Genomic DNA, 24,809 nt, shown 5'->3' with positions numbered 1-24,809 from the left:
CTGCCTTCTAAATATGTTTACAAACCCATAGATTTGGGCTGCTCTCAACTTTGGTCAGAGAAGCTTTTTACAATAGGTGGAAGTTAATACAGAGACTCATAGCTGGTCAAAGTGCCAAGTATAAATAACTGCTCAGCTGTGGGTGGGTCATCAACCTCCCACCATCCAAGGCTCAGGAAATTTTACAGGAGGGGGTGGAAAGAATTAAGAGCCAGAAGATGGGGAGGAGAGCTGTGAAATGCTCATTTCAAGACATGCATGACATGGCTGTTGTTTGCATCAACTCACAGCAGCTGTGGTTACCCACACACAATCAAGCCAGTCAAAATTCTGTAGGAAGGGGGAGGGCCCCTGAAATCCCACCACCACAGGAGGATCTATTGGCAGCTGAGGGATATGCTGAGGGCGGAAGAGGCACTCTCCTTTGAGAACATGACCACTGGTAGGTTGCTCATACCCCAGTGGATGGCTATACACCCGTGTGCTTATTGGGAAGCACTAAGGGAGGTACTAACAACAAAAAATAGAGGGCATGAAGCTGGGACGTTGGGTGGGGACACTAGGGGAGCTGGAGGAAGGCAGTGGTGCATGGCTATGATCAATGTACATTGTACAAATATAGGGAATTCTCAACGAATAAAAAAATTATAAAAATAAACCAACCACAAACAGAAAAGTCTCAATGGGAATAGGGATTCCTAAAATGTTACATCTGGCAGGTCGTCGCTACTGAAATTCGGAGGAATTTTAGAACTGACATAGAAAATTAACATAGAAAAAAAACAATTATTGGGATGCAGCAAAAGCAAGAAGAAAAAAAAGACCCGCTTGCAGCCCCAGCATTATGCGGGACGTGAGGGTCTTCTGTGAAGCTTGGCCTCAGGGGGCCTGGGAGAGCCAGGCGTTGCCGAGCCTGCAGTTACGGTGGCCGGCCGGCAGGAGGCGCCATGGCTTCGCTCCCGGAGTCTCGGACCGCGGGCCCGGCTGCACCTCCCACCCCTGGCCTTGGTAGTGAGCAAGGCCAGCCAGGCCTGGACCCGCGCCGTAGCCGTCACGTGGCAGCCCTAGCCTGCAAGCCCAGCCTGGGTCCAAGGTCGTGTCCTCCGCAAGGGTGGGGACGGAACTTCCAAAAATGAATGTTCCAGGCTGGTTGGAGGTTTTAGCCTTTCTCTATTTTCTCCACGGTTTCCAGAATGCCCCAAGCACAGACACTTGGGGTAGGGGCCAAGAATCTTTTCTGACCACATAAATTTGCCCCCAGATCTCAGTGCCTGAGCTTGGTAAGGTAGTCTGGATCAAATGGAGATGGGTGGAAGCAATAAAGCATACCTCAGCTTAGAAAACTTATAACCAAAAAAGAAAAAAAACATGTAAACTATGTCTAGTGATCATTACATTATACTTTAACTATAATGTTTGAACATACTGGATGAAATAAAATGTATAATTATAATTAGTTTTACCTATTTTGTTCATGTGGACACTAGAATCTTTCAGATCACACCTGTGGCTCCCAAATAAACTAGCATTATCTTTCCATCGAACAGTGTGGGTTTGGGGAGTTCGAGTCCTCTGAACTTGTCTTCCAGTTAATTCTTAACCTGTGCTCACAAGAGTCTCTCTCACTCCTAGGCCAGCAGTGGGCCTGGCACAGTGTCTCCCCAAGATGATGTCTGCTCTGCTAAGAGCAGGTGTATTGATTCAGCTGAGTTAGCCTTGGCAACTCTAAAGCTTGCTATCTCACCTTCCAAGATTTTAGCTTTGTTCACACTGGACACATTCACATTTTCTACCTTTCTGTGGGCAGGCAATCTGTTTCTGGGACTGCTGTGGAGGTGATGTCATGAATTCCCTCTAGAAAAATAGGATGAGCTGAAGCAAGGAAAACTATCCTTAATCATAGTAAAGGGAAGAGGCAGGACTTCATAAACTGAATGCCTTACAAGGCTGTCCCAGATCCTTGAATGCCTTAGTACAGGGAATACCTACCTACCTTTGAAGTGCTTGGCCCTTAAGGAACAGAATTATCAAGAAAGAAATCTCTTTTGGGTTTGGTTTGGTTTGATTTGATTTGGTTTGATTTTGAGACATAGTCTCCCTGGAACTCATGGTAATCCTCCTGCCTCAGCCTCCTGAGTGCTGGGATTGCACGTGTGTGCCACCAAACCCAGCTAAAGAGCTTTCTAATACTCTCTGCCTCCAGCCATGACTGAGGCAAGATAGAAGACAGAGAAAACTAAGGGGACGGGTTGGCCCTCACCCCGAGTCTAGTCGAAGTTTTCCTTACTAGCTAAGTTTAGAATTCCATCACAGGGGCTGGAGAGATGGCTCTGCAGTTAATAGCACTGGCTGCTCTTGCAGAGGATTGGGTTTGGTTCCCAGCACTCATACAGTGGCTAACAACCATCCACAGCTCCAGTTCCAGGGCACCCAATGCTCTCTTCTGGCCTCTGTGGGCACTGTATGTATGTGGTGCATTCACATACATGTAGGCAAAACACTCATAGACATAAAATAATAAATAAAGCAAAATTTAAAAAAATTCCAGCAAGTTGCTGTGAAGGGTTTTAAAAAATTCCAGCAAGTTGCTGTGAAGGCTTTTAAAAAATTCCAGCAAGTTGCTGTGAAGGCTGCCTGCGTAGACACAATATTCCCAGAGAGATGCTCCAAATAAAAATGTTAAATAGCAATGAGCCCAGCTTAAGGCATAAGCATTAAGCCAGTATGGTCTTTCTCCTTTCCCGGCTGTAAACCTTCAGTTTTCTAAGAACTGCATAACCAAGGCTCTAAACTCTCTTTATAGTAAAAGACATGTCATAACCCCCTGTGTAACCTTTGGGATTCACTTTTAGCCATTTGCTAAGCCCAAATAAGAGGCGCTGGAGGATCAGACTCTGAACCTGCTTGTCTTCAGTTTCTGAGCTTCGGTCTAGGGAAACGAGAGGACCATTTTCAAGGGATTTTCCTTAAGAGCCTGTCACTGGCAGTCTGAGAGTGAAGTAGGATGCTTAAGCAAGCTGGGTGAGGCATGCTACATTTCCCAGTGCCAAACACTCAGATCAGAGGACACATGCTGGTGTAACCAGTGTTGATTTATTACCCCAGGCTAAAGGGACACCAGGTGGGATTCCAAGCAGGTACAGAGACTAGAGCATGCCATAAGGCAGGCGCAGGGCCAGGTGGGCTGTGGTCTCCTCACAGAAATGCTGCCCACAGATCAGGCACATTTGTTCCTTCAGTAGACAGCAAGATTTCCCTGGAAGAAAAAGACCACACATTCTGGAGTCAAGTTCTGCCTGCCTCACTTCCACCTGGGCTTTCTGAATGTCCAAGACCTGCATTTGGCAGCAAGCAGTAGTGTCCACTTCCCTGGGCCAGTCTCCAATCTCTGGTCCTGTCAGCCAACCTGACCAAGAGGTTATGGGTGACTTCTTGTTGGGGACCTCTGCTGTGCCGGCTGCTTCATCCTGCCACTGTGGGTGTTGGGGTTCTGCTTTCTCTTGTTCTGGAGACCTGGGGACCACACTCTGGCTTTCTTCTTGGTACCAGGCCCCCGAATTGTTTTCTTGCCTCCTATGGGTAAAGATGGTTTCTTGGGGGCGCCGTTCTGAGATGCAGCCTGGACTGCACTGGAGGCTAAGGTTGCATTGGATGCTCTTTGAGCTGCTCTCTGTGACTTCTCCTTCAGTACATCCAAGACTGTGGCTGGAAGGCAAGTGTTTATTCAGTAAAAAAGCTAAGCCCAGGAAAGTACCTGCAAAAGAAATGCCCAAGGAGCCTTATATCCTTCTAACTTTTCTAAGAGATAGGGTCTTGTGTTCTCCAGGCTGGCCTCCAACTCCTAGACCCAAGCAATCCTCCTGCCTCAGCTCCCTTAGTAGCTGGAACTCTAAGGGTCACCACACCCAGCTTGCTGTGAGGGTTTTATAATATAAATTCTTTGTATTATATATTTTAATTTCCTTCTCCGGTCTCGATCTAAATACCTTCCTGTGTTGATAGGGTCATTCCATATACATAGCTCTGGAATGTTTGCCCTAAGATTATATCCTTCCTCTTGTCAATCTTCCCTGACTCCCCATTCTGCCATGAAGAATTCCTCACATCAGGGTCCTTCAGAGTGCCCTGAATATCCTTCTATACCGGAACCTCATAGCTATCCTTATTTAGCTGCCATCCCCATGCCCATGTGGCTCTAAATTTTTTCAGTTCAAATATTTTTCACATGCATTGCTGCATCTCCATGCCTAACACAGGACCACAGTATTTGCCAAAGTAAATACTAAATAATTATTGCCAAATGAATGAAAATATGAACAATTACATGAATGAATGAATGAATGAATGGATGGATGAATGAATTGATGACTAAAACCAACAGATTGAGGTAGAAGCAGGTATCTCTCCTGCTTCCTTTGGTATGCAGAAGAGATGTGTACACTGAGTCACAAGTTAACAATCCTTATCCAAAAGATAACCCTCAAGAGAGAAATTAAGACCCTTCATCCTGGGGATTGCCACATGTTTGCTAAGGACATGGGCAGCACCAATGCCTAAGGCTAAAACAAAGAGGGACTCACTGGCGAGTGGCCTGAACCGGATCTTCTTACTCTTGGCTTTCACTGGCACTGGCTTGTATTTGCACTTGCCTGGCGGCGCTCGTCTAAAAACACAGCAGAAAGGGTGATGACACAGACCATGAAGATACAACCAGGAAGCTGAGCTCCATGGAAGGTATACATTTGCAGGAACTGGGGCTGGCCCTTTTTCTCCATGGGCTACAGTGGGGTGTCATGGGAATGTGCTCTGAGCTCAGATGGGAAGGAGAAAGGGTGTGGGCTCCACAGGGTGCACAAGGCCCTGGGGAGACAGTGGAATGAAGAGGTTAGGAGCTTGGGCCTGGTAACAGGCACAGTTGGGTCCAAATCAGGTGAAGATTAACTCAGAGCCATGTGCTTGGCATGCCATAAGTGACTGATGAAGACTGGGACACAGACAAGAATATAACAAGTACTCAGTAGATGATGATAGTGATGACAATGGTGATGATGGTGTTGATGATGAAAATGATGATGATAGTGATAATGATATTAATGATGGTGATGATGGGATGGTGATGATTTTGATAATGATAGTAATGGTGGTGATAATGCTAATGATAGTGATAGTGCTGAAGGTGATGGTGATTGTGATGATGATGGTGATAGAGTTGATGATGATAGTGATCGTGATGGTGATGATGATAGTTGATTCCCTGTAAGGAAAATCCCTTTGGAAAGTAATGGCACAGCCTCGAAGTATGGACCACCTCTCATTCTTAAATTGCATGTTCCCAGGTACAACTTTGAAAATGGAACATTGAGCGCTGAGCACCCCCTTTACAGAGCAGAGCTGGAACCCTCAGTCCCCTCTGTTTTCACCACTTTGCTCCAGCTATCTCTCAGACATCACTCCCACCCCAAGTGGGCCAGAGGCTTCACTTGCCTAGGCTTCAGTTTCCTTAACCATGGCTTGAGGCCTTGGTTTTCCACCCCCTTGGAATTCTGTCAACACCTCTGTTTTCACCACTTTGCTCCAGCTATCTCTCAGACATCACTCCCACCCTGCACATGCATAAAGCTTACTATGGTCCCCAACACACAGTAATAGTAAATGTCAACAATAAAAGAGGTGAATGAATGAAGATGTCTTCACTGTAGAAAAAGGTCAGGCTTGGTGGTTCACACCTGTAACCTCAGCACTCAGGAAGCTGAGGCAAGAGGATTGTCTTGAGTTCAAGATTGAGTTCCAGGCCAGCTTCAGGTATGAGACCCCACCTCAGGATAAACAACAAAAAGGCCGTAGGACTGCTTTCTCTGGCCTCTTATAACTGCTCTTGGGAATGAGGAATTAGATTACCCCCTAACCAAATCAGGAAAGCACCAAAAGAAAGGAAACTAGATTCACTCACGAAACCTGTTAGTAAAAAGAAGGGACCTCCCTGACCATGCATTATCACCTACCCAGAGCACTCTGAAGGTTGAATGACTTTATTCCCAGAGCACAGGAGGTGTGCACAGAAAACTGACCCAACAAGTAGGGTGTGATGGTGCACGGCTCTAATTCCAGCACTTAGGAGGCAGAGGCAAGCAGATCTGTGTGAGACTGTCTCAAAGGAAGAAAAAAAAAAAGAAGGAAGGGAGGGAAGGAGGGAAGATTCTGAGGGAGGGAGGGAGAAAAGACCCAACAGTAGGGCCTGCCCAGCACCAAGTTGCCAATCTACACCCTCGGCAGGGCATTGTAGGTGGAGACTCAGGGTAATCAAACCTCTTCCAAGAACTTCTGAGAACACACAGACCAAGAGGAGTCTGTTTGTCAAGTGAAACTATGCTGGGTCTTGAGCAATGGCTGGACCTATTTGCCAAACGTCCACTGAACTCTCCTCAAGTCTGGGGAAAATAAGCCTCAGAGGGAAGTGCTACCCTGCAGGTCTATCTATGAGCTAATTCCTAGGAAGACCTTGCTTTGGAGAGAATCCCAAGATTAATGCAGTACAGGCTCAGCAAGGCTGTGCTGTCACCTGAGGGAGCAGACCAAGGACTCAAACTCTTCACAGAAGAGGAGCTGGATACGGCTGTGGCCTGCTCTGCCAGAGGTCCAATTAATGCAGTACAGGCTCAGCAAGGCTGTGCTGTCACCTGAGGGAGCAGACGCAGACTCAAACTCTTCACAGAAGAGGAGCTGGATATGGCTGTGGCCTGCTCTGCCAGAGGTCCTTCAGCCCTGAGAGGTGGATGAAGTTGCAGAGATAAACAGCACCGAATCCACCAAGTGCCCCATACCGCCGCCAAACTCCAGAAAGGATCGGGTGAGCTACTGAGGAACCTGACAGCTTGAGGTGTTGGTCAAAGACCCTGCCACCTCAACCAAGCCCAGGAGGAAGAACAGCAATACTCAACCAGGTAAGGAGAAGAGTATACCTGTTGTCAGAGCACCCCAGAGAGAAATTGCCAGAAGAATTTTTTAAATGTATTTCTTTTTATTTTACACATATGAGTGTTTTGCTTACATGTGTATAAGTGCACCACAGGCATGCAATGCCTGCAGAGGCCAGAAAAAATAGATAAAAACTGGGACTAAAAACTGGAGTTAAGGGTGGTTGTTAGCTGCCATGTGGGTGCTGGGAACCAAATGCAGGTCCTCTAAAGAGCAACCAGTGCTCTTAACTGCTGAGCCATCTCTCCAGACCCAGAATATTTTTTTCAAAAATAGGTGCCACACAACTGGGACTATGGCTCAGTGGCACACTGTGTGCCTAGAAAAAAGCCCTGGATTCCATCTGACGTACCCATGGGACTATTCTAGAGACAAGTCACCAAAGAATGGATCCAGCGCCTCATTTCCAACTGCAGAGACCCTGTCCCAGACAACCCATAATTCCCAGGCATGCGTTGCTCTACACATCTGTTTGCCTACTCTGCTTCTCCCCTGGGGCAGACATGTATTTCAGTGACAATTTTTTGGTCATTCTTATGGAGTAATTACTGTTTTTATGACCTGCCATAGAGGAAAGCATCAATATTTTTTAAATATACCTAAGAAGAAAATGACACCAAGTCTCACCTTGAGGGGTCGACAAACTTGTAAACAGATCCATGTGGAGCGTAGGCACTTGGGTAGGAGGTGGCCAGGAAATACAGTTCCCCTAAGGAAACAGGAATCAATAACACCATAGCATCACAGCCAAGACACAGCTGGATGCACAGAAACAACCTCTCAAGTCTATGGCCTAAAAGTCAACGAGTCCATTAATGGAGCTCTGGGGACTCCTTGACAGCCAGGCCCCTCATTGAGCTGCAGGTGCCTTGAGGAGAACGTTCACCTCTGGACCCCCAAAGACCATCTCAGAATGTGTCCAGCAGAGGTTGCTCCATGCTTGTGTTGCTGAATCCAACAGGCTCTTCTCTGATCATCTCTTTGCTCAAGGAAACTTCACCTCAGTGAATCTCCATCCTTTCCTCCAGCTCTTTCTACTGGTAAGGCATCATGGTGAACCTTAGAAACAGGGAGGCTGCAGGCTGAGGGCCATCTGTCAGCCTTTTTAACTCTGTCCCTTCGTCCCTGTTTCCTCTCTGCCTCACTCTGACATTTTCCTCCTCAGTCTGTGGGTGGTTTATTTCCTTGTGACCCTCCCCACTCTTCAGCTTTTCCCCTCCGTTCTCCACACACCCCACCCAATCACCTCTACCCCCACTCTCCAGTATCACTTTTTTAGAAAGAGCCAAACTTCCTCTCAGTTCTTTCTACTGGGATTCTAGGAAACACCCTTGTTCCTGCCTCAAGGCATCTACCTCATTCCACCTGGCTTGACAGCTGTCTGTGAAGGACAAAACTGTATAGGGGGATGAGCCCCAGATTTAGAGGTATGTGGATCTGGGTGTGAATTCTTAGAACACCAGTTCAGAGTTCTGTTATCCTGAGTGACCTCCCAACCTGTACACCCTTCCAGTAGTCACAGTAGTCATTCATCTGTGAGTCAAGTGCCTTAAAAATGCACAGAATATTGACTTTCTCTCTCTCCCTCTCTCTTGTTCTTTGTGTGTGTGTGTGTGTGTGTGTGTGTATGTGGTGTATATGTTCATGTATGTACCAGCACACAGAGGCCAGAGATGGACACGATGTCTTCCTTAATCACTCTCCACCTTGTTTTTTTGAGATAGGATCACTTCTCAGAACCTGAAGCTCACAATTGGACTAGGCTAGACTGGCCAGTGAGCTCCAGGGGTCTATCTTGTCTCTTGTCTCTCTAGCACTAAGGTTACAAATACACAGCGCTGAGCCCAGCTCTACATGGACGCTGGGGATCTGAACTCAGGTCCTCATGCTTGCATGGCAGGCACTTGACCCACTAAGCCAACTCCCAGCCCTCTAGTACTTTCTCATATCTGTTCCTTAAGGACTGCCGTAGTGCCTTCAGAAGTTTATCAATCTCACAGGGTGCCACTGTGATTGCACTCAAATTCACTTGCTCTTGTACAGATTACAAAACTTGTCAATTTTATGAAAGACAATCATTATGAAGTTTCAAACATGACAATTCTAGAACTCTGTACAGTTTGGGACTATTTAAACAACTTTCATTCTCAGAGTTGTGAAGAATGGTGACCAGTGTATGTCTCAGAATATGAGGCTCATGAGCTTTGCAGAGGCTGTTAGCCAGGGTGACAGGCACTGAAGATGCTACGGTTATGCATATTGATGAAAGGTATCTAGACTCCTTCTGTGGAAAAGAAGCCAAAGTCAGGACACATCCTACTCTTGATTCAACTTACCTTGTCTGATTGGAAACCCCAAACACCATCAACCACCATCAATTAAACAAGCTGTCTTCCAATAGCGTGAGTAAACAAAGGTTGTTCTCTGGCAGGGGCCCTTCAAATCATACAGAGGCTCAAAGAAGAATGGGAACCTATCTTACTGCATGTTCCTTTTATATGATTATAGCCTGTGTGAAGTATATGCCTTCAACATGCCAACATGCCATCTTAGAGGAAAATCCCACAAGAGGTGAATTTTATGTGTAGGGTCCAGCCAACATCTTTAATATCTATTTTACATTTTACTTATTTATTTTGTGTGTTGTGGAGGGGGGGGGTTGTATGCCACAGCATAGATGTGGAGGTCAGAGAACAACTTTCAGGAATCAGTTCTTTTTTTCCATCTTTCCCTAGGATCAAACTCAAGTCCTCAGTCTTGGGGGCCAGCACCTTTACCCACTGAACCATCTCACCAGCCCCTTAGTATCTACGTTAGGCAGAAAGACACCTATGATATGTCATGTGAAACAAAATGCAGGCAGTTGGACTTCCCGTAGGCATGTTACAAGGCTAGCCTTGGGGAATGGCGTCGGCATCCAAACTCAGCCCATGGGCAGCCGCATTCACCCAGGAGAGCTTCGGTTACACCTGCTGTGACGTCTAATTGAGCTCAGTGAGTAACCTGTAAGAGCTGAGGCAGAGTTCTGGCTCAACTGAGAAACAGCTAACAGAAAGCAAGCTAGTGACTGACGTACGAAACAGCACTGCTCTGATCTAAAAATGTCTCTAAGTGGGAAAGAATATGCAAAGCAGAAAACATGTGAGCCTGTTTCTGCGACCACACATAGGCAACAGCACACAGGCAAGCACAGCAACAAACTGGCCTGGGAGCAGCCTCTCTGGCCTCAGGGCTGGCCTGGGGCAAAGCCTGGCTGGTAAGAACCTTGGCACGTCCACTTCACAGAATTCAGCCAGGGGCTTTGTTTGCCAAATGTACTGACTGGTCAAAAGAAGCCTGTTTTCTCCTGTGACAGAAGCTTCTAGGCTCTGAAAACCAAGCCTCCACAGCCAGGGTTCTGTGGCCCTCTGAAAAGAAGCAAGCAATTGGCAGCCCAGTACCTCTAGACAGACCAGCCTCTGGTGTCCACTGTCTGGGGGTGAAGGGCTCTGCCTGTGGTTTCTCTACGTTTTTATGTGTTTGGATTCTCAATTGGGAACCCGTAAATTTTTTTCTATTTAAAATTCTTGAATTTTCTAAAATATTCTCTAATGCCATATCAAATGTTCATCTCTAATTAGCTATTCATTAGCTAACTGAGGTGAAAGGACCAAAATCTGACTGAACTTCTTCATTACCAACTTAAGCTAAAGTGGTGTGCAGCTACCCCATGGCTCATAATAGGAACAAAAAAAAACAGCTTTAGGGATCTCTGGCTTCACACCTAGGCCTAGCTCTAGAAGGCACATTGAGAGATCCTGGGGTTTTGTTTTGTTTTTTTCACTTGGGTTCTTGTTTGCCTGTTGTAGCCCAGGATGGCCTCAAACTAGACATGTAGCCCAGGATGATCTTGAACGTCTGATCTTCCTGACTCTACCTCCTAAGTAGTAGGATTCAGATATGCACCACTACTCCCAGTTTATACAGTGCTGGGGATCTAACCCAGGGCCTCATGATGCTAGGCAGATGCACTAGCATCTGAGCTATGCCCCCAGCCTGAGAGATCCTCCTATTACCTTTTGCCTCTAGGCATGGCCAGATGCAGTACCAAATACTAAAGCGATCACAGTACATACTTGGGAAAACAAAAAACAAACTTATTTAAAATTTTAACCTTTTAAAATGAAATGGAGCCGGGCATGGTAGCGCATGCCTTTGATCCCAGCAGAGGTAGGTGGATCTCTGTGAGTTCAAGGCCAGCCTGGTCTACATAGCAAGTTCCAGGCCAGCTGGAGCTACAGGGAGACCCTGTTTCAAAAAGATCGAAAAGAAAACAAGGGGGCTGGGGAAATGGTTCAGCGGTTAAGAGCACTGACTGCTCTTGCAGAGGACCTGGGTTTGACTCCCAGCACCCACATGGCGTCTACGAACCGTCCTTAACTCCAGTTCCAGGGGAATCTGAAGCCCTCTTCTGACTTCCGAGCATTGCACTACACTGGTGCACTCACCTACATGCAGGCAATATACTTATCCACATAAAATAAAAATAATAACTAAAAATTTTTTGCACAATCAAGGAAGAGATCTGACATGCTGGGATTAAATTGTGTTTTTTGTTTGTTTTTTAATAAAATATTAAAAAAAAAAAAAGAAATGGAAAGCTAAAATTAAAATGAGTTCTCTGGCTATATATGTTTAGAACTCCCCCTGTCCCTCATACATGAGTAATACCTGGCTTCAATGATCAATGGTGCCCTTAGTGTGTGCCTCGCCTCCTCTGTTGAGTAACCATCTACCTTGCTGCCACACCCCACCATTTTGTTTGACATCCAGATCACCCTTGCTCACTCTTGGCAGAGTCAGGAAAGACTCGGGCCCAGTCAATAATCAAGAAGTACCTCCTTCAAGACAACCCAAGAGGATAAGCACTCGCTGCTCATTTAGTCTAGCCCACGGGTGGCCCTGTCTGCACTCTTATAAACATTTTAGAATAAAATCAGCAAAGGCAGTACATGAACCTCTCTAAAGTCAAAGACGAGAGCAGACCTTAAAGCTCCCCTCACGAGAAGGGGTGTTCCTCAGCCACAATGGGGATGTTTGGGTCAATCAACAATCAGTTTCCGCACTCCTGGCACTGAGAACAATTACATCACCTGGTACTGTGGTTACTAATTACCCAGTACATGATGAAACATGAATAAACAATAGTGATAACAGGAGAAGTGGCAGTTACTGTTTAAATAATAATTACGATAACCACGTTTGGCCAACACCTGTGGTCATCTAAGTTCGAGTGAGCAGAAGTGCCTTGGTTACCTGCTTCATCTTCAGCAAAAGAGATGATGAACTTGCTGTAGGTGCTGATCAGCCCTGGGAAGGCACAGGAGGATGTGCTGCCAAGGCAGATGTCTTGCTTCTTCCATTTCTTAGTTTTTCTATCTTCCTGCAAAGCCATAAGTCGACTAGATGAAAAATAAAACCTTATGTTGTAGGAATTCAGAGTTCCCCTCTGTAGGATAGTTTTCCACCTATGAGCAAGGATCCTCAAGTATGAGGACTGGGTTTCAGCAGAGCGTGGTGACGCACACTTGTAGGCCCAGTACTTGGGAGGTAGAAGCTTGTAGTCCCAGCATTAGATGGCTGAGGCAGGAGGGTCACCATGAGTTTGAAGCCAGCCTGGTCTATACAGTGAGGTGCAGGCTTACCAGGAATAGCAATGCCCTGTCCTAACAAACAATCAATAAATAAGGACTCAATCCTTCCTTACCCACTCATGAAGTCCCCAAAAATGTAGAGGCCATTGAGATTGGGAGATTCACACCCACGGTAGACGTACCCTCCAGTGACAGACTTCCCCACTGCATGGCCATAAGCATAGATGGGCAGAATGTCGTCTGTCAGGAATGAGGAAAAATAATGAATATCACAGTCCCAAGTGGGAAGTTTTGAGGAAGAAAAGGGGGATTTCTTACTGCAATTGTCTAATTTGGCTCCTCACTATCAGAAAGAGACAACTGAAATGTTTACTTTTCTCAACAGAACAGCCACAATACACAAGCTTCTCATTTGACTGTTATCTAAACCAAAAATCTCATGCCCTATGAGGCAGCAACCTAGAGACACATGAACCTGTTTCTTCCCTGAGTTGACATGGTAGATACTCAGGTTTTACCACATGCAAAGTATTCTGGGAGAGGTAAAGGCAAAAGGATCAGTGAGGTTCAAGCCAGCCTGGGTTACATAAAACCCTGTCTCAAAAAACAAACAGGAGCTGAAGAGCTAACTCAGCAGTAAACAACACTGGCTGCTCTTGCAGAGGAGCCGGGTTCAATCCCCATTACTCACATGGCAGCTAACAACCACCCACAACTCGAGTTCCAGGGAATCTGACACCCTCTTCTGACCTCTGCAGACATTGCACGACATGGGTGCACTTACGAACAGGTGGGCATCAATCAATAAATAAGGACTCAATCCTTCCTTACCCACTCATGAAGTCCCCAAAAATGTAGAGGCCATTGAGATTGGGAGATTCACACCCACGGTAGACGTACCCTCCAGTGACAGACTTCCCCACTGCATGGCCATAAGCATAGATGGGCAGAATGTCGTCTGTCAGGAATGAGGAAAAATAATGAATATCACAGTCCCAAGTGGGAAGTTTTGAGGAAGAAAAGGGGGATTTCTTACTGCAATTGTCTAATTTGGCTCCTCACTATCAGAAAGAGACAACTGAAATGTTTACTTTTCTCAACAGAACAGCCACAATACACAAGCTTCTCATTTGACTGTTATCTAAACCAAAAATCTCATGCCCTATGAGGCAGCAACCTAGAGACACATGAACCTGTTTCTTCCCTGAGTTGACATGGTAGATACTCAGGTTTTACCACATGCAAAGTATTCTGGGAGAGGTAAAGGCAAAAGGATCAGTGAGGTTCAAGCCAGCCTGGGTTACATAAAACCCTGTCTCAAAAAACAAACAGGAGCTGAAGAGCTAACTCAGCAGTAAACAACACTGGCTGCTCTTGCAGAGGAGCCGGGTTCAATCCCCATTACTCACATGGCAGCTAACAACCACCCACAACTCGAGTTCCAGGGAATCTGACACCCTCTTCTGACCTCTGCAGACATTGCACGACATGGGTGCACTTACGAACAGGTGGGCATTATACTCATACACATAAAATAAAAATAATAAATAAAATATTTTAAACAAACAAGAAAAAGAAAAGATTAAGCAATGGTGATAAACACTGCAGTTTGAAACAGGTGAAGCTTCTTCCTTTATTAAAGATTTATTTATTTTTATTTTATGTCTCTAAGCACTTGCCTACATATATTTGCATGTGCACCATACTGCCATGTGGATGCGGGATCTGAATCCAGGTCCTCTGCAACAGCAACCAGTGCTTTTAACAGCTGAGCCATCTCTCCAGCCCCTAGGGATCTGCCTCTTCATGAGCATCACCCAGGTGCCTCTGCTGTGACTGGCTGGTGCAGCAGAGAAGCAGTGTCCCACAGGCCATCAACAAGGCACCATAGAGACAACCTTCAGGACACTATGTTTTCTTCCCCTACCTCCACCTCCCTCCCAGTTAACCCATTCAGAGATCACCCAGACAGCTTCTTACTTACCCAAAGAGGCATTACGACAAAGCTTTTCGTCATAACATTCAAACCCTTCCTTTGCCCTCCAGCCATAGTTCCCGCCTTTAACAATGAGGTCAACTTCTTCAAACCTGTTCTGGCCCACGTCACCACAGAACATCCGGCCTCGGCCCTGGCGTGTGATGGGGTCCCCTCGGTCCACAGCACAACGCCACATGTTTCTAACCCCATAGGCATAGATGGCAGGGTGAGCCCCTGGCTCAGAAACAAAGGGATTGTCAGAGGGGACTCGGTATCGATGGCCATCCAAGCCTGCCCTGTTCACATCAATCCTTAGCACTTTCCCCAACAGAGAACTTCTGAAAGACAAAAAAAAATCAAGATAGAGAAGCAGGTCAGCCAGAACAAAGTAAGCAAGAACACAGGACCAGAGGAGAGCACCAGAGGAGAGCGGGTGCCAGCAGACTGCCATAACCGCATGGGGAAAGTGACTTGCTTTTATCTTTCAACTATATGAAAGATGTTAGGAATTCCCCTTTTCTGTCTCAAGGACATCTACTAAACTGTGACATGATCCTGCTCCATGTGACCCTAAACAAGTTGCAGTTTTCATTTTTTAGTTTAATGACAGATGCTCTCCAATTTCGTCTAATATTATGAACTTTTTTTTGTTTTGAGAGTCTTCCTGTAGTCCCAGCTGACCTCGATCTCAGAAATCCACCTGCCTCTGCCTCCTGAGTGCTGGGATTAAAGGCATACACTACCACACCCAGCTTTAATATTATGAATTTTAAAATAATGGGGGGTTTTTTGGTCTTTTTTTTTGAAGCAGGGTCTCCCTGTGGCCCCAGCTGTCCTGGAACTCACTATGTAGACCAGGCTGGCCTTGAACTCACAGAGATCTGCCTGCCTTTGCTTCCCAAGTGCTGGGACTACAGGCGTGCACCACCACGCCCGGCTAAAATAATGGTTTTATTCTTCCTCTGACAGCATTGCGGTCAGTAGAAAGAACAGACTCTTTTTTTTGCTTTTGATATTTTGAGACAGGGTCTCCCTACTGTAGCCCTAGCTGGCCTGGAACTTGCTATGTAGCCCAGGCTTGCCTTGACTCACAGAGATCTGCCTGCCTCTGCCTCTGTAGTGCTGGGATTAAAGGCGTGCACCACCCGGCTGAAAACAGACTCTTTTGAGAGACTGCCAGTACCCTTGACCACTGGGCTCGTATCTCCTAACCTGTAAAGTGCAGGAACGTAAAACTGTGCTGCAGTGTGGTTGTGACATTACAGTTTAATATGCTATTATGCACAGAGTACTTAGTGAAATCCCTGAATCACAGCATTCGGCAAATATTATTTCAGTGTCCTTAACCTTAATATTTTATTGCTAGGAATAACAGAGCAACGATTTTCCCTGTGTGAAGGGCAGAAGAGCCATGTGACCCTTACAGGCAGCACAGGTGGCAACCTGGGCTCTGGCACCAGTGTCTGAGTTGGAATTCTGATTCTTCCACTTGCTCACTGTGCTTCTTCCTATTTTCTATAAAGTGGAAATAATAATATCTACATTTCATAGGAATCTTCAGTCCACACGTGTACAGTGTGCTGGTAATATACCGATTAAACAGATTTAAAAGATTCTGCCCTTGAAGCTTGCCATATATTCTCAAATACATATAGAATCTTTAAAGCAGTCACACATACACACACACACACACACACACACACTAGACATTCAGTATATAGTAGCTCTCATTAACTGACTTCTCATGTGTCTCTGGGCCTCTAGCACAGAGCCTGGGACGCTATTCAATGCTCCTGTTGAGTTGAATTGAATTGGATGATCACTGTCACAGTGTCCTGCTAACACATTTAAACTTTTGAACTCTGCTACATAGCACTCTGAAAGTTACTTTAAGCATCTGTACTATTAACTACCAAAGTATTCTGTGTCCATTATTAATAGAACAGAAAACAAAATGTCCCCCGCAGTTTCTTCAGTGGAGGGGACTAGATCTTGTAGGGAGTGATCTGAGTTTGACTCTACCTCACAAAGAACACCACACCAGGGGCTCACTCAAGGGGACAAGGGCCCAGCCTCCATTCAACTTACTTGTTCTGAGCATTTCCAAACTTGCCGAAGGGATCCCCAGCCTGCCCTCCATCCCCAGTGAATATGTACAGATAGCCATCCAGGCCAAAAAGAAGTTGGCCACCATTGTGGTTTGAGGCCGGTTCATCTATCTCCAAGATGACCCTGGAAGAGAAAAGAAAACTATGATTAGGCACAGGTGAAGGTGCATACCCTTGAGACATCCGGGAGTGGCTAGTCTAAGCCACCAAGATCTTCCAAGCCCCGCCTCGGTCTCTAAGGATCACAAAGCTTGGGACTCAGATGCTCCATGTTTCCTGGTATAACTCCTTTGGGGATCTTTTAATTTTTTTCAGTACAGGCATTGGGCCTAAGGCTGGTGCATGCTAGGCAAGTAGCCTACCACAGAGCCACATCCCCAACCCTCTGTAGATCACCACTCTTCTTAACCATCATGACTTTACAAGTTGAGACGCAGCCAGGCTAACAATCCTCCCTTTCCCGTGCTCCATTAGATTTCCCCATCTTCCTTTGAGTGAATTACAGGGGCTAATCTATCAGGTCGTTACGCTATTTCCAATCCTTCAGCCTGTCTATGATAGGAAAAGAGCCAAGACAGAAAGGAGAAAAAAGAGGAGAAAGCTGAGTGATCAAGTGGACAGTGCACAAGCTTGGAGTCAGCCAGAACTGGTGCTTCAACTGCCCTGATGAGATTGTATTGTCAACTTGACATAGCCTGGAGTCATCTGAAAAAGTAACCTCGACTGAGGAATTACCTGGATCAAACTGGCCTGTGGTCATGTCTGTGGGGGACTGCCTTGATTGTTAACTGCCCACCATGGGCAGTACCATCCCTAGGCAGGCAGTCCCAGGTTATATAAGAAAGGTATAAACTGGTGTATGAGCCAGGTATGCTACCTGGAAGGTAGCAAGGACCATCCTCCAGGGTTCCTGCTGTACCTCTTGGCTATGAAGTGAGTTCCTTGGTTGGAGGTAATGAGATATGAAATAGCAAGCAAGTCTGCCTTCAAGCTCTTGCTTAAATTCCTACCCTAACTTCCCTCAATGATAGATTGTGACCAAAAGTATAAGCCAAATAAAATAAGCCCTTTTCCTCCTCTAGGTTGTTTTGTTTAAAGTATTTGTCGGAGTAACAGAAATGAAACTAGAGCATCATCTGACCATATATCAATAGCTTTATGGCCTTCTGCCATAGCTTCTATGAGGATGAAAAATCCCACATTGAAGGTAAAGGATCTGTTATTTAATGGTCGCATAACTAGAGGCTATCACCTTACTTAATATATTGATGTGATCCACAATCACTCTCAATCCCTCTTGGCTGCCAATCCTGGCTTCTACTTTGTGAAAACAAGCAAGTACAGTTCTAATTAGGGTAGGTAAAGTGAAAGACTCCTCAGTTTAGAGTTACTCAGGCTGTCCTCATTAATCAGCAGTGATTCTTCACCATCTTAGGCTAAAGTTCTAAAGGCAGCCGCATTCCTTCTCTAGCACCTCAAGAACTGATGGGCATCATTGCAAGCAGATTTCAGATTCTCATGAGACTGTCTCACCTCTCTGATTTGGGGTCAGCTTTGTTGGGATCAGCCAGAGAAACCTTCATCTCACTAATCCGGATCTTCTCCACCTTCTTCTTGCCCAAGCATGAATAATAAATATAGAATTTGCGATTGCGGCGGAATTTGGGATGAAAAGCCAATCCTAAGAAGCCTCTCTCGTCCCCAATCCATGGTGTGGTCAGCACCATGCTCTTGAGATCCAGGAAGGGTTGCTCCAGACGACTCCCATCCGGGAGGTAGACCCACACCACTCCTACTTGCTCAGCAACAAAGAAGCGATGGGTGCCATCCCCAGCATGGACCATGGACACGGGGTTCCGCAGCCCGTTGGCCACCTCTGTCAGGCAGAGCTGCAGGCAGCCCTGATGGTCCTCAGCCACCACTCCCAGGTTGCGGTTGAGATGGTCATTCCTCAGGACTTTGGGAAAGCAGTAGTCCTCATCAGGAAGGTTGAGGAGGTGGCAGAAACGAGCACCATCTTTCTCCTGGAGGCCACGGTCATTGGTTAGCAGGGAGATGGCAGAGTGGCAATTGGAATGGAAGGCAGAGCAGTAGTCAGAGCAGAGCCCTGGAAGTTTCCTGAGAGGTGTCTGAGGGTTCTCAGCATCATAGAGGTGGGCTGCATAGGGCGAGCACTCCTGAAAAAGGAAAGGAAAACTCAGTCTTAATTTGAACAAACAAAAGCGGACACATGGTGTGGGGGGGTGGGAATCAGCATTCTCGGGGTCTATGTACCAATTATTGTTATCATTTCTCTATGACCCAAATTTCATACCCAGTTAATGCTCCTGGAGGAAAATCCTCTCATACTCACAATACTACATCTAGCATTTCAATAGCCCAGTCTTTTAAAAACTGTTTTCATTAGCATATGTTAATTATATGTAATAATGGGTTTCATTAGGACATTCTCATGCCATAATAACCATAATAACCTGTTTCTATCACATTCGTCCCGCATCACTCTCCATTCCCTCCCATTCCCACTGATCCCCTTCTTCTTCCCAACTAGCCCCACACACACATTTTCACTTTCATGCTGTGTGTGTCTCTCCCTTGACTACCTTTAACTAGATAGAAATCTCAGGAGGGAAAAGGCAGGAGTTGCTCCCACGTGACAGGGTGTTAGATCTTGTGCAGGTAACCATAGCTGCCAATAGCTTAGCTATTGACACAAGATTATATTAAATGATGAATCAATATTTTAAAGAAGATTATATCAGGCTGGAGAGATTGCTCAGTGGTTAGTGCGGGTACTGCTCTTCCAGAGGATCTGAGTTCAATTCCCAGCACCAAAGTCGGGCAACTCACAGCAGCCTGTAACTCCAGCACTGCACTCATATGCATAGAAACATATGCACATAATTTAAAAATAGTAAAATGGGGTCTGGAGAAATGGCTCATTGGTTAAGAGCACTGGCTGCTCTTGCAGAACACCCAGGTTCAGTTTCCAGCACCCACCCATCCTAAAAACTACACATAACTCCAGTTCCAGAGGATCCAAGGCCCTCCTCTCTGGCCTCCTTGGGTTTGCATGCATGTGGTACATCTGCATACATGCAGGCAAAATACTCATAGAAAATAAATTTTAAAAACAATAATAAAATTTTAAAAATTGTTTAAAACGATGGTATCAAATTTCTGAATCTTTCTTTTTGTCATGGGCAAAACCATGACAGAAAGTTTCGTGTGTGTCACCTATTGTTGGTATGCCATTTTCTATAAGCTTCATGTTTAAAATATTTAACAATCCAAACTTCAGTGATCCAAATGGCCATTTGATGTATCACTCTCAGAGATTAAGGTGCCTAGCAATTTCTTCATGTGTAGCAAAACAATTTGTGTTCAATACGTGCACCATGCTGGGAGCTATATCTATTTCAATTGTGGCTTTTCAGCAAAGAGACTTTCTACATACAAGTATATAATGATTCAATGCCCACAGGACAATCTACCACTTGGACCTTCCTAGCTTATAGCAACTTTTAGGAGAGAACAGAATTGTGTGGGCAGACAACCAGTTCCCAGCCATGATGACAGAGGTGACGGAGCTATGGAATGGCAGTTTTAAAGGGCAGCATTTGGGACAGTAGAATAAAGTCTGGCAGCCTAAGAGCCTCTGATCACTAACAGCTCTCCCCAGCCAGCGGCCTGTGTGAACTCATCTCTTCACAAAGGAACCAGCAGCACTTTTCACGTATATTAGAGGCCCCTCTTCTTACTTCCCTTGATTGGACACCAAGCAAGCCCTTGGTTACTAGGCAGAAGGAAAGAAGGAGCCCAGAGACAAACAGCATCTCTCCATTGATCAGTCAGGTTTAGCTGAGGAACTAACACAAAACAAAATGGTCCGCTCTTGAGTGTCAGTCTGTGCATCCACTCCTGGAGAGTGGAAAGAAAGGGGAGTTGGGGACAGAATTAAGGAATAAAAATGAAATACGTGGGAACAGAAGGTGCTGATGGAAATACATCATCTCCCTGAAACACTCTTATGTGGCCATTTAGATTCTGCATAGTTGTTTTGACTCAGCTCAGGAACTAAACCAGTGTTTCTCCAAGGATAAGAAAACTTGGGCCCAAAATATCTCCATTATGTGACTACACTACTCCATCTCTCAGTGAGGCCCTGTGCTGCCCCAGCAAGCAACAGTGGCCAAAGTGCACAGTCTCCAAAGGAGCTGACACATCCCAGAACTCAGAAAACCATCACAGAAATGGGTCAGTGTGGTTGTTATTCTGGTGTGATGTGATCACGAGGCCCTAAGACCTGAGCTTCTGGATTTGTTCCCTATAACTGTTTGACCTTGGAGGATGAGGGTCATAATAATGGCCTGCTGAATTACTTCTGGGAACAAACCACATGGGGTGGGAAAGACAGCCTTGAAAATTTTAATAGAAAGACACAAGTAAGATTTGGCTGATACTATTCCTCACCTCCTTGGAATGAGAGAGTAGCTGAATGTGGCCTTCTGAAACCTTGCCCAAGAGAGAAGGGGAAGAGGAACACATTTGCAGAAGAGGAGATATCATAAATACACTTTCCATGCTGCTTGTAAAAGCCCAACTTCTGGGGATGAAGAAATAGCTCTAAAGCGTTTGGCAGGCAAGCATGAGGATCTGTGTTTGAGGCCCGACTCTCTCATAAAAGTTAGGTACATGAGCTTACATCTGTAACCTCCAGTGCTGGGGGCAGAGACAGGAGGATTCCTGGAGCTCACTGGCCAGCCACCCTAGCTGAATCAGTGAGCTCCAGGCTTAGTAAGAGACCCTCTCAAAAAAAGGTAGAGGGTATTAGAGGAAGATGTGGACCTCTGCCCTACACACCACACACACACACACACACACACACACACACACACAGCCCAGCTTCTGCCCCATGAGGTCATCCTAGAGTTAAATCTCCAGGAAACAGATGAGTAATGGTGCCCCAGCATAAGAGCACAGCCCCAGGGCAGTACCCCAAGTGGCTGTCCTCTGAGCCAGATTGCACTGTCACTCTCACTTGTGCTACAGGCAGGGAGCTGGGGTGGCCAGCACACTCTGGAACCGTGATAAAGATGCCCTGAGGCAGCCACATGATGACACCAACATACTCCAGAGGGTGTCAGGTCAAAGGTCAGCCTGGACTTCACATCATTACAGTTCTGTTTCCCAGGGCAGCATCTCATGGGTCTCTCCTGCATCCCCACACCCTCTTCCCAAGAGCTCAATGCCTGCCCATGTTTTCAGGCTCCGCTCTGCTACAGTGATGCCTCCTGCATGTGGATTTTGGCTGTTGGTAAGCCTGAACAGGCAGAAAGTCTGAGTCATGGCCTCTCAGTGGTTTGAGGCTCTCTCAGTCAGGCTCTGGAGTTCTTCACGGAGAGGACCCCAGTTCCTGCCACCGCCACCACCACTGTCGCCCCAGAAGCCCCCTTCCCAAATCACCCAACCTGGCAGGTGCCACCCTTCTTCCCATGCACGGACCATAAAATGCTACAGACGTGCTGTGCTAGCCCTGTGGTCCCTTCAGGGAGGACACAGCAGCTGCTCCAAGAGCTCCATGAATACCTCTCTCGTTCTGCTGCCTCAAGTGGGGACACCCTCACCCTCAGCTCTCTGGTGAGGCACCGAGTAGGTGAGTTTCTGAAAGGCTGTGTCCAAAGCAGCAGCCCAGCACCGAGATCAGAAGGCACTTTTCTTAGCTGGCTTCCTCTCCTCCCCACTGGATTACACTCAGACTTACCTGGCAAAGGATGTCTTTAATGTAACCTCCACACAGCTCATGGCCCTTCTGGTCAAAGTAGTTCATGATGTCCCAGTACCGGGCAGCGATGCGCTGGTCCTTGCGGTGATTGCAGCAGCCGAAGGATTCATAGTCAGAGCAAAAACTCAGGTGTAGAGAAGGCCGGAAAGGTGGCCCATAATCCAGGCACTGGGGGTGTCCCTGAAGCAAGCCCACTTGGCCCAACAAGAATGTGAGGCACAGGTAGAAAATGCCAGGAGAGAACCAGAGGGCCCAGAGCCTGGACGCCGCGGGCGGCCTGGAAGTAGGCTTTCTGGGCATTTTGGCCTCCCGAGTCTGCCCAAGTTCCCTCCCTCTCTCCTCCCAACTTCACTTCCTTCCTTCTCTCTTCCACATCCCATTCCAAGTTACTGAGGTGGTTACTCGGTGGCGTCCTTTCTCTGGACTGGTGACTAAGTGTCCTTGGTAAAAGCAGGGGGAAGTATCCCTACCCCTCCGTCCCATCTAAATGGGAAGCTAGCACAAGTCTCAGTAGCAGTGCCAAGTGGTTGGGGCCCCTGGGTACTTAGCCAAAAGGTGCAATGGCACCAAATGGCAGAGGTGTTATGATTCCCCAAACTGCACAGAATTCGCGCCATGCTGGGGGCAGGCCAGGAAATTCCCACTTGTTTACTATTTCTTTGCAGGCTGAGCAGCACACCACATTACAGAGTCCCAGAAAGCCAACTCTGCAAGGCAAGCATCCAGGCTCCTGCAGTGCAGAAGGCACTGTGGGGAGCTGGTGGGAATCTGGGAAGACTTGGGGGTACATGGCAGGGTCGCTGTCTGGTGTGTGCTTGGATGGTCTGGATGGGTATGTCATGAATCTTGCATCCAGAACAAGGACAGCAGTAAGGAAGAGGAAGAAGTGTCTTGGTCAGTCCATGATGCTGTAACAAGTATCACAGACGGGATGTGGCTCAGTTGACTCAACCTGGAGTGTTGATGCACAACTGTAATCCCAACACCCAATAGAGGCAGGAGGATCAAAAGTTTAGTTGTCTTCAGCTACAAAGCAAGTTCAAGGCCAGTCTGGATTACATGAGGCCCCATTTAAAAACCATATTAAAAAAATACCACAGGCTGGTTAGCTTATAAATAATAAAAAATTTCTCTTACAATTTAGGGACTGGGAAATTCAGGACCAGGGAGCCAGCTCAGTGTCTGGTGAGGAACCCATTCTTCACTAATGGCATTCTGTTGCTGTCCTCACAGGGCAGAAGGGACAGAACAAACCCACTCTCTCAAGCCCTTTTCAGGCACCTTAATCACCCCCTGACAGGTGTGGGGGGTCAGCGCATGGAGACTGAACCTAGGGTCTCACACATGCTGAGCACACCCTACCTGTAACCTGTACCTCAGCACATGCATTAAATACTTGGTCCCCAGCCCTCAGCACCACTGGAATGTGCTGGAACCTTGAGAGTCAGAGCCTAACAGAAGGAAGTCAGTTGCTGGAGTGTGTCCTTACAGGCAATAGTTGGGACTCCACCTCACTCCTTTCTGCTTCCCAGATGCCATGAGGTAAGCAGCTTTACCCCACCATACTCTCCACAAAAAGCTGTCCAAAAAGCAATGAATCTGCCAGACCACAAACCAAAATCTCTAAAACTATGGCCAAAATAAACCTGCCCCCTGATTATCCTAGACATTTTTACAGTAACACATCAAAGTCCTGGCTCTTAATACTAACAAACTGACAAGTTTCAACACATAAATTTTTCGAGGACAGATCCAGTGAGCGTGGCCCAGTGAACACAAGGAGTCAACAGGACTGTTGGGGACCACTTTACCAGAAAACACAGTATATCTGGGTTCATTTTTGTCAAATCTATAGCTACTTTAACTTTTTTTAATGCTTATTTAGTGTGGGGTTGTGAGTGTACCATGGCACATACATGTGGAGGTCAGGAGTCAACTTTCAGGAAGTGGTTCTCTCCTTCCATTGGTGAGTCCCAGGGCTGGAACTCAGGTCATCAGTCTTGGCAGAAGGCACCTTTCCCTGCCGAGCCACCTGACCAGCCCCACAGCTGCTTTAGAAGTACTCTTCTGCAGTATATGTCCCAACATCAGTATTCAAGATTGTTTTGCTTTATACAGGTCTGACCTGGAACTTGCTATGTAGACCAAGCTGACCTTGAACTCAGAGATCCACCTGCTTCTGCCTGAGTGCTGGGATTAAAGGCATGTGCCATCATGCCTAGGAGGCCTTTGATAACCAGTTTTTCAGTGAATGAAGAATACGGAGCCCAAACTCACAGTCCCAGTCTGAGCAGGTGCACACACAGGCCCATGGGGACACTGGGTTCCTG

The 24,809-nt window shown here is 46.5% G+C and overlaps 1 protein-coding gene across 1 annotated transcript; it reads right to left on the bottom strand.

The window, feature by feature from the left end:
- Positions 1-3,082: 3,082 nt before the first annotated feature.
- On the bottom strand, positions 3,083-24,364 carry Hhipl2 (HHIP like 2). Its single transcript, XM_029559011.1, has 9 exons — positions 22,459-24,364; positions 18,228-18,871; positions 16,675-16,818; positions 14,593-14,924; positions 13,440-13,566; positions 12,271-12,416; positions 7,603-7,684; positions 4,581-4,663; positions 3,083-3,705 (listed from the first exon to the last, which is right to left on the bottom strand). The coding sequence occupies exons 1-9, from the start codon at positions 22,777-22,779 to the stop codon at positions 3,419-3,421; spliced, it is 2,166 nt and encodes a 721-aa protein (XP_029414871.1). The 5' UTR covers positions 22,780-24,364; the 3' UTR covers positions 3,083-3,418.
- Positions 24,365-24,809: the final 445 nt, after the last annotated feature.

Source organism: Nannospalax galili, unplaced genomic scaffold, assembly GCF_000622305.1.
Source record: "Nannospalax galili isolate Female #2095 unplaced genomic scaffold, S.galili_v1.0 scaffold368, whole genome shotgun sequence".
Lineage (NCBI taxonomy): Eukaryota > Metazoa > Chordata > Mammalia > Rodentia > Spalacidae > Nannospalax > Nannospalax galili.
Note: the sequence above shows the minus strand (reverse complement) of the source record. Positions and strands in the feature narration are given on the sequence as shown.

Excerpts from the sequence above, each read along its gene's own strand:
- Hhipl2 (XM_029559011.1), bottom strand. The coding sequence starts at position 22,779 with ATGCCCAGAAAGCCTACTTCCAGGCCGCCCGCGGCGTCCAGGCTCTGG. Across the intron at positions 14,925-16,674 it reads TTTGGAAATGCTCAGAACAA|AAGTTCTCTGTTGGGGAAAG; the intron begins GTAAGTTGAATG and ends TTTGTCTTTCAG. Across the intron at positions 4,664-7,602 it reads AAGTTTGTCGACCCCTCAAG|ACGAGCGCCGCCAGGCAAGT; the intron begins GTGAGACTTGGT and ends CTGTGTTTTTAG.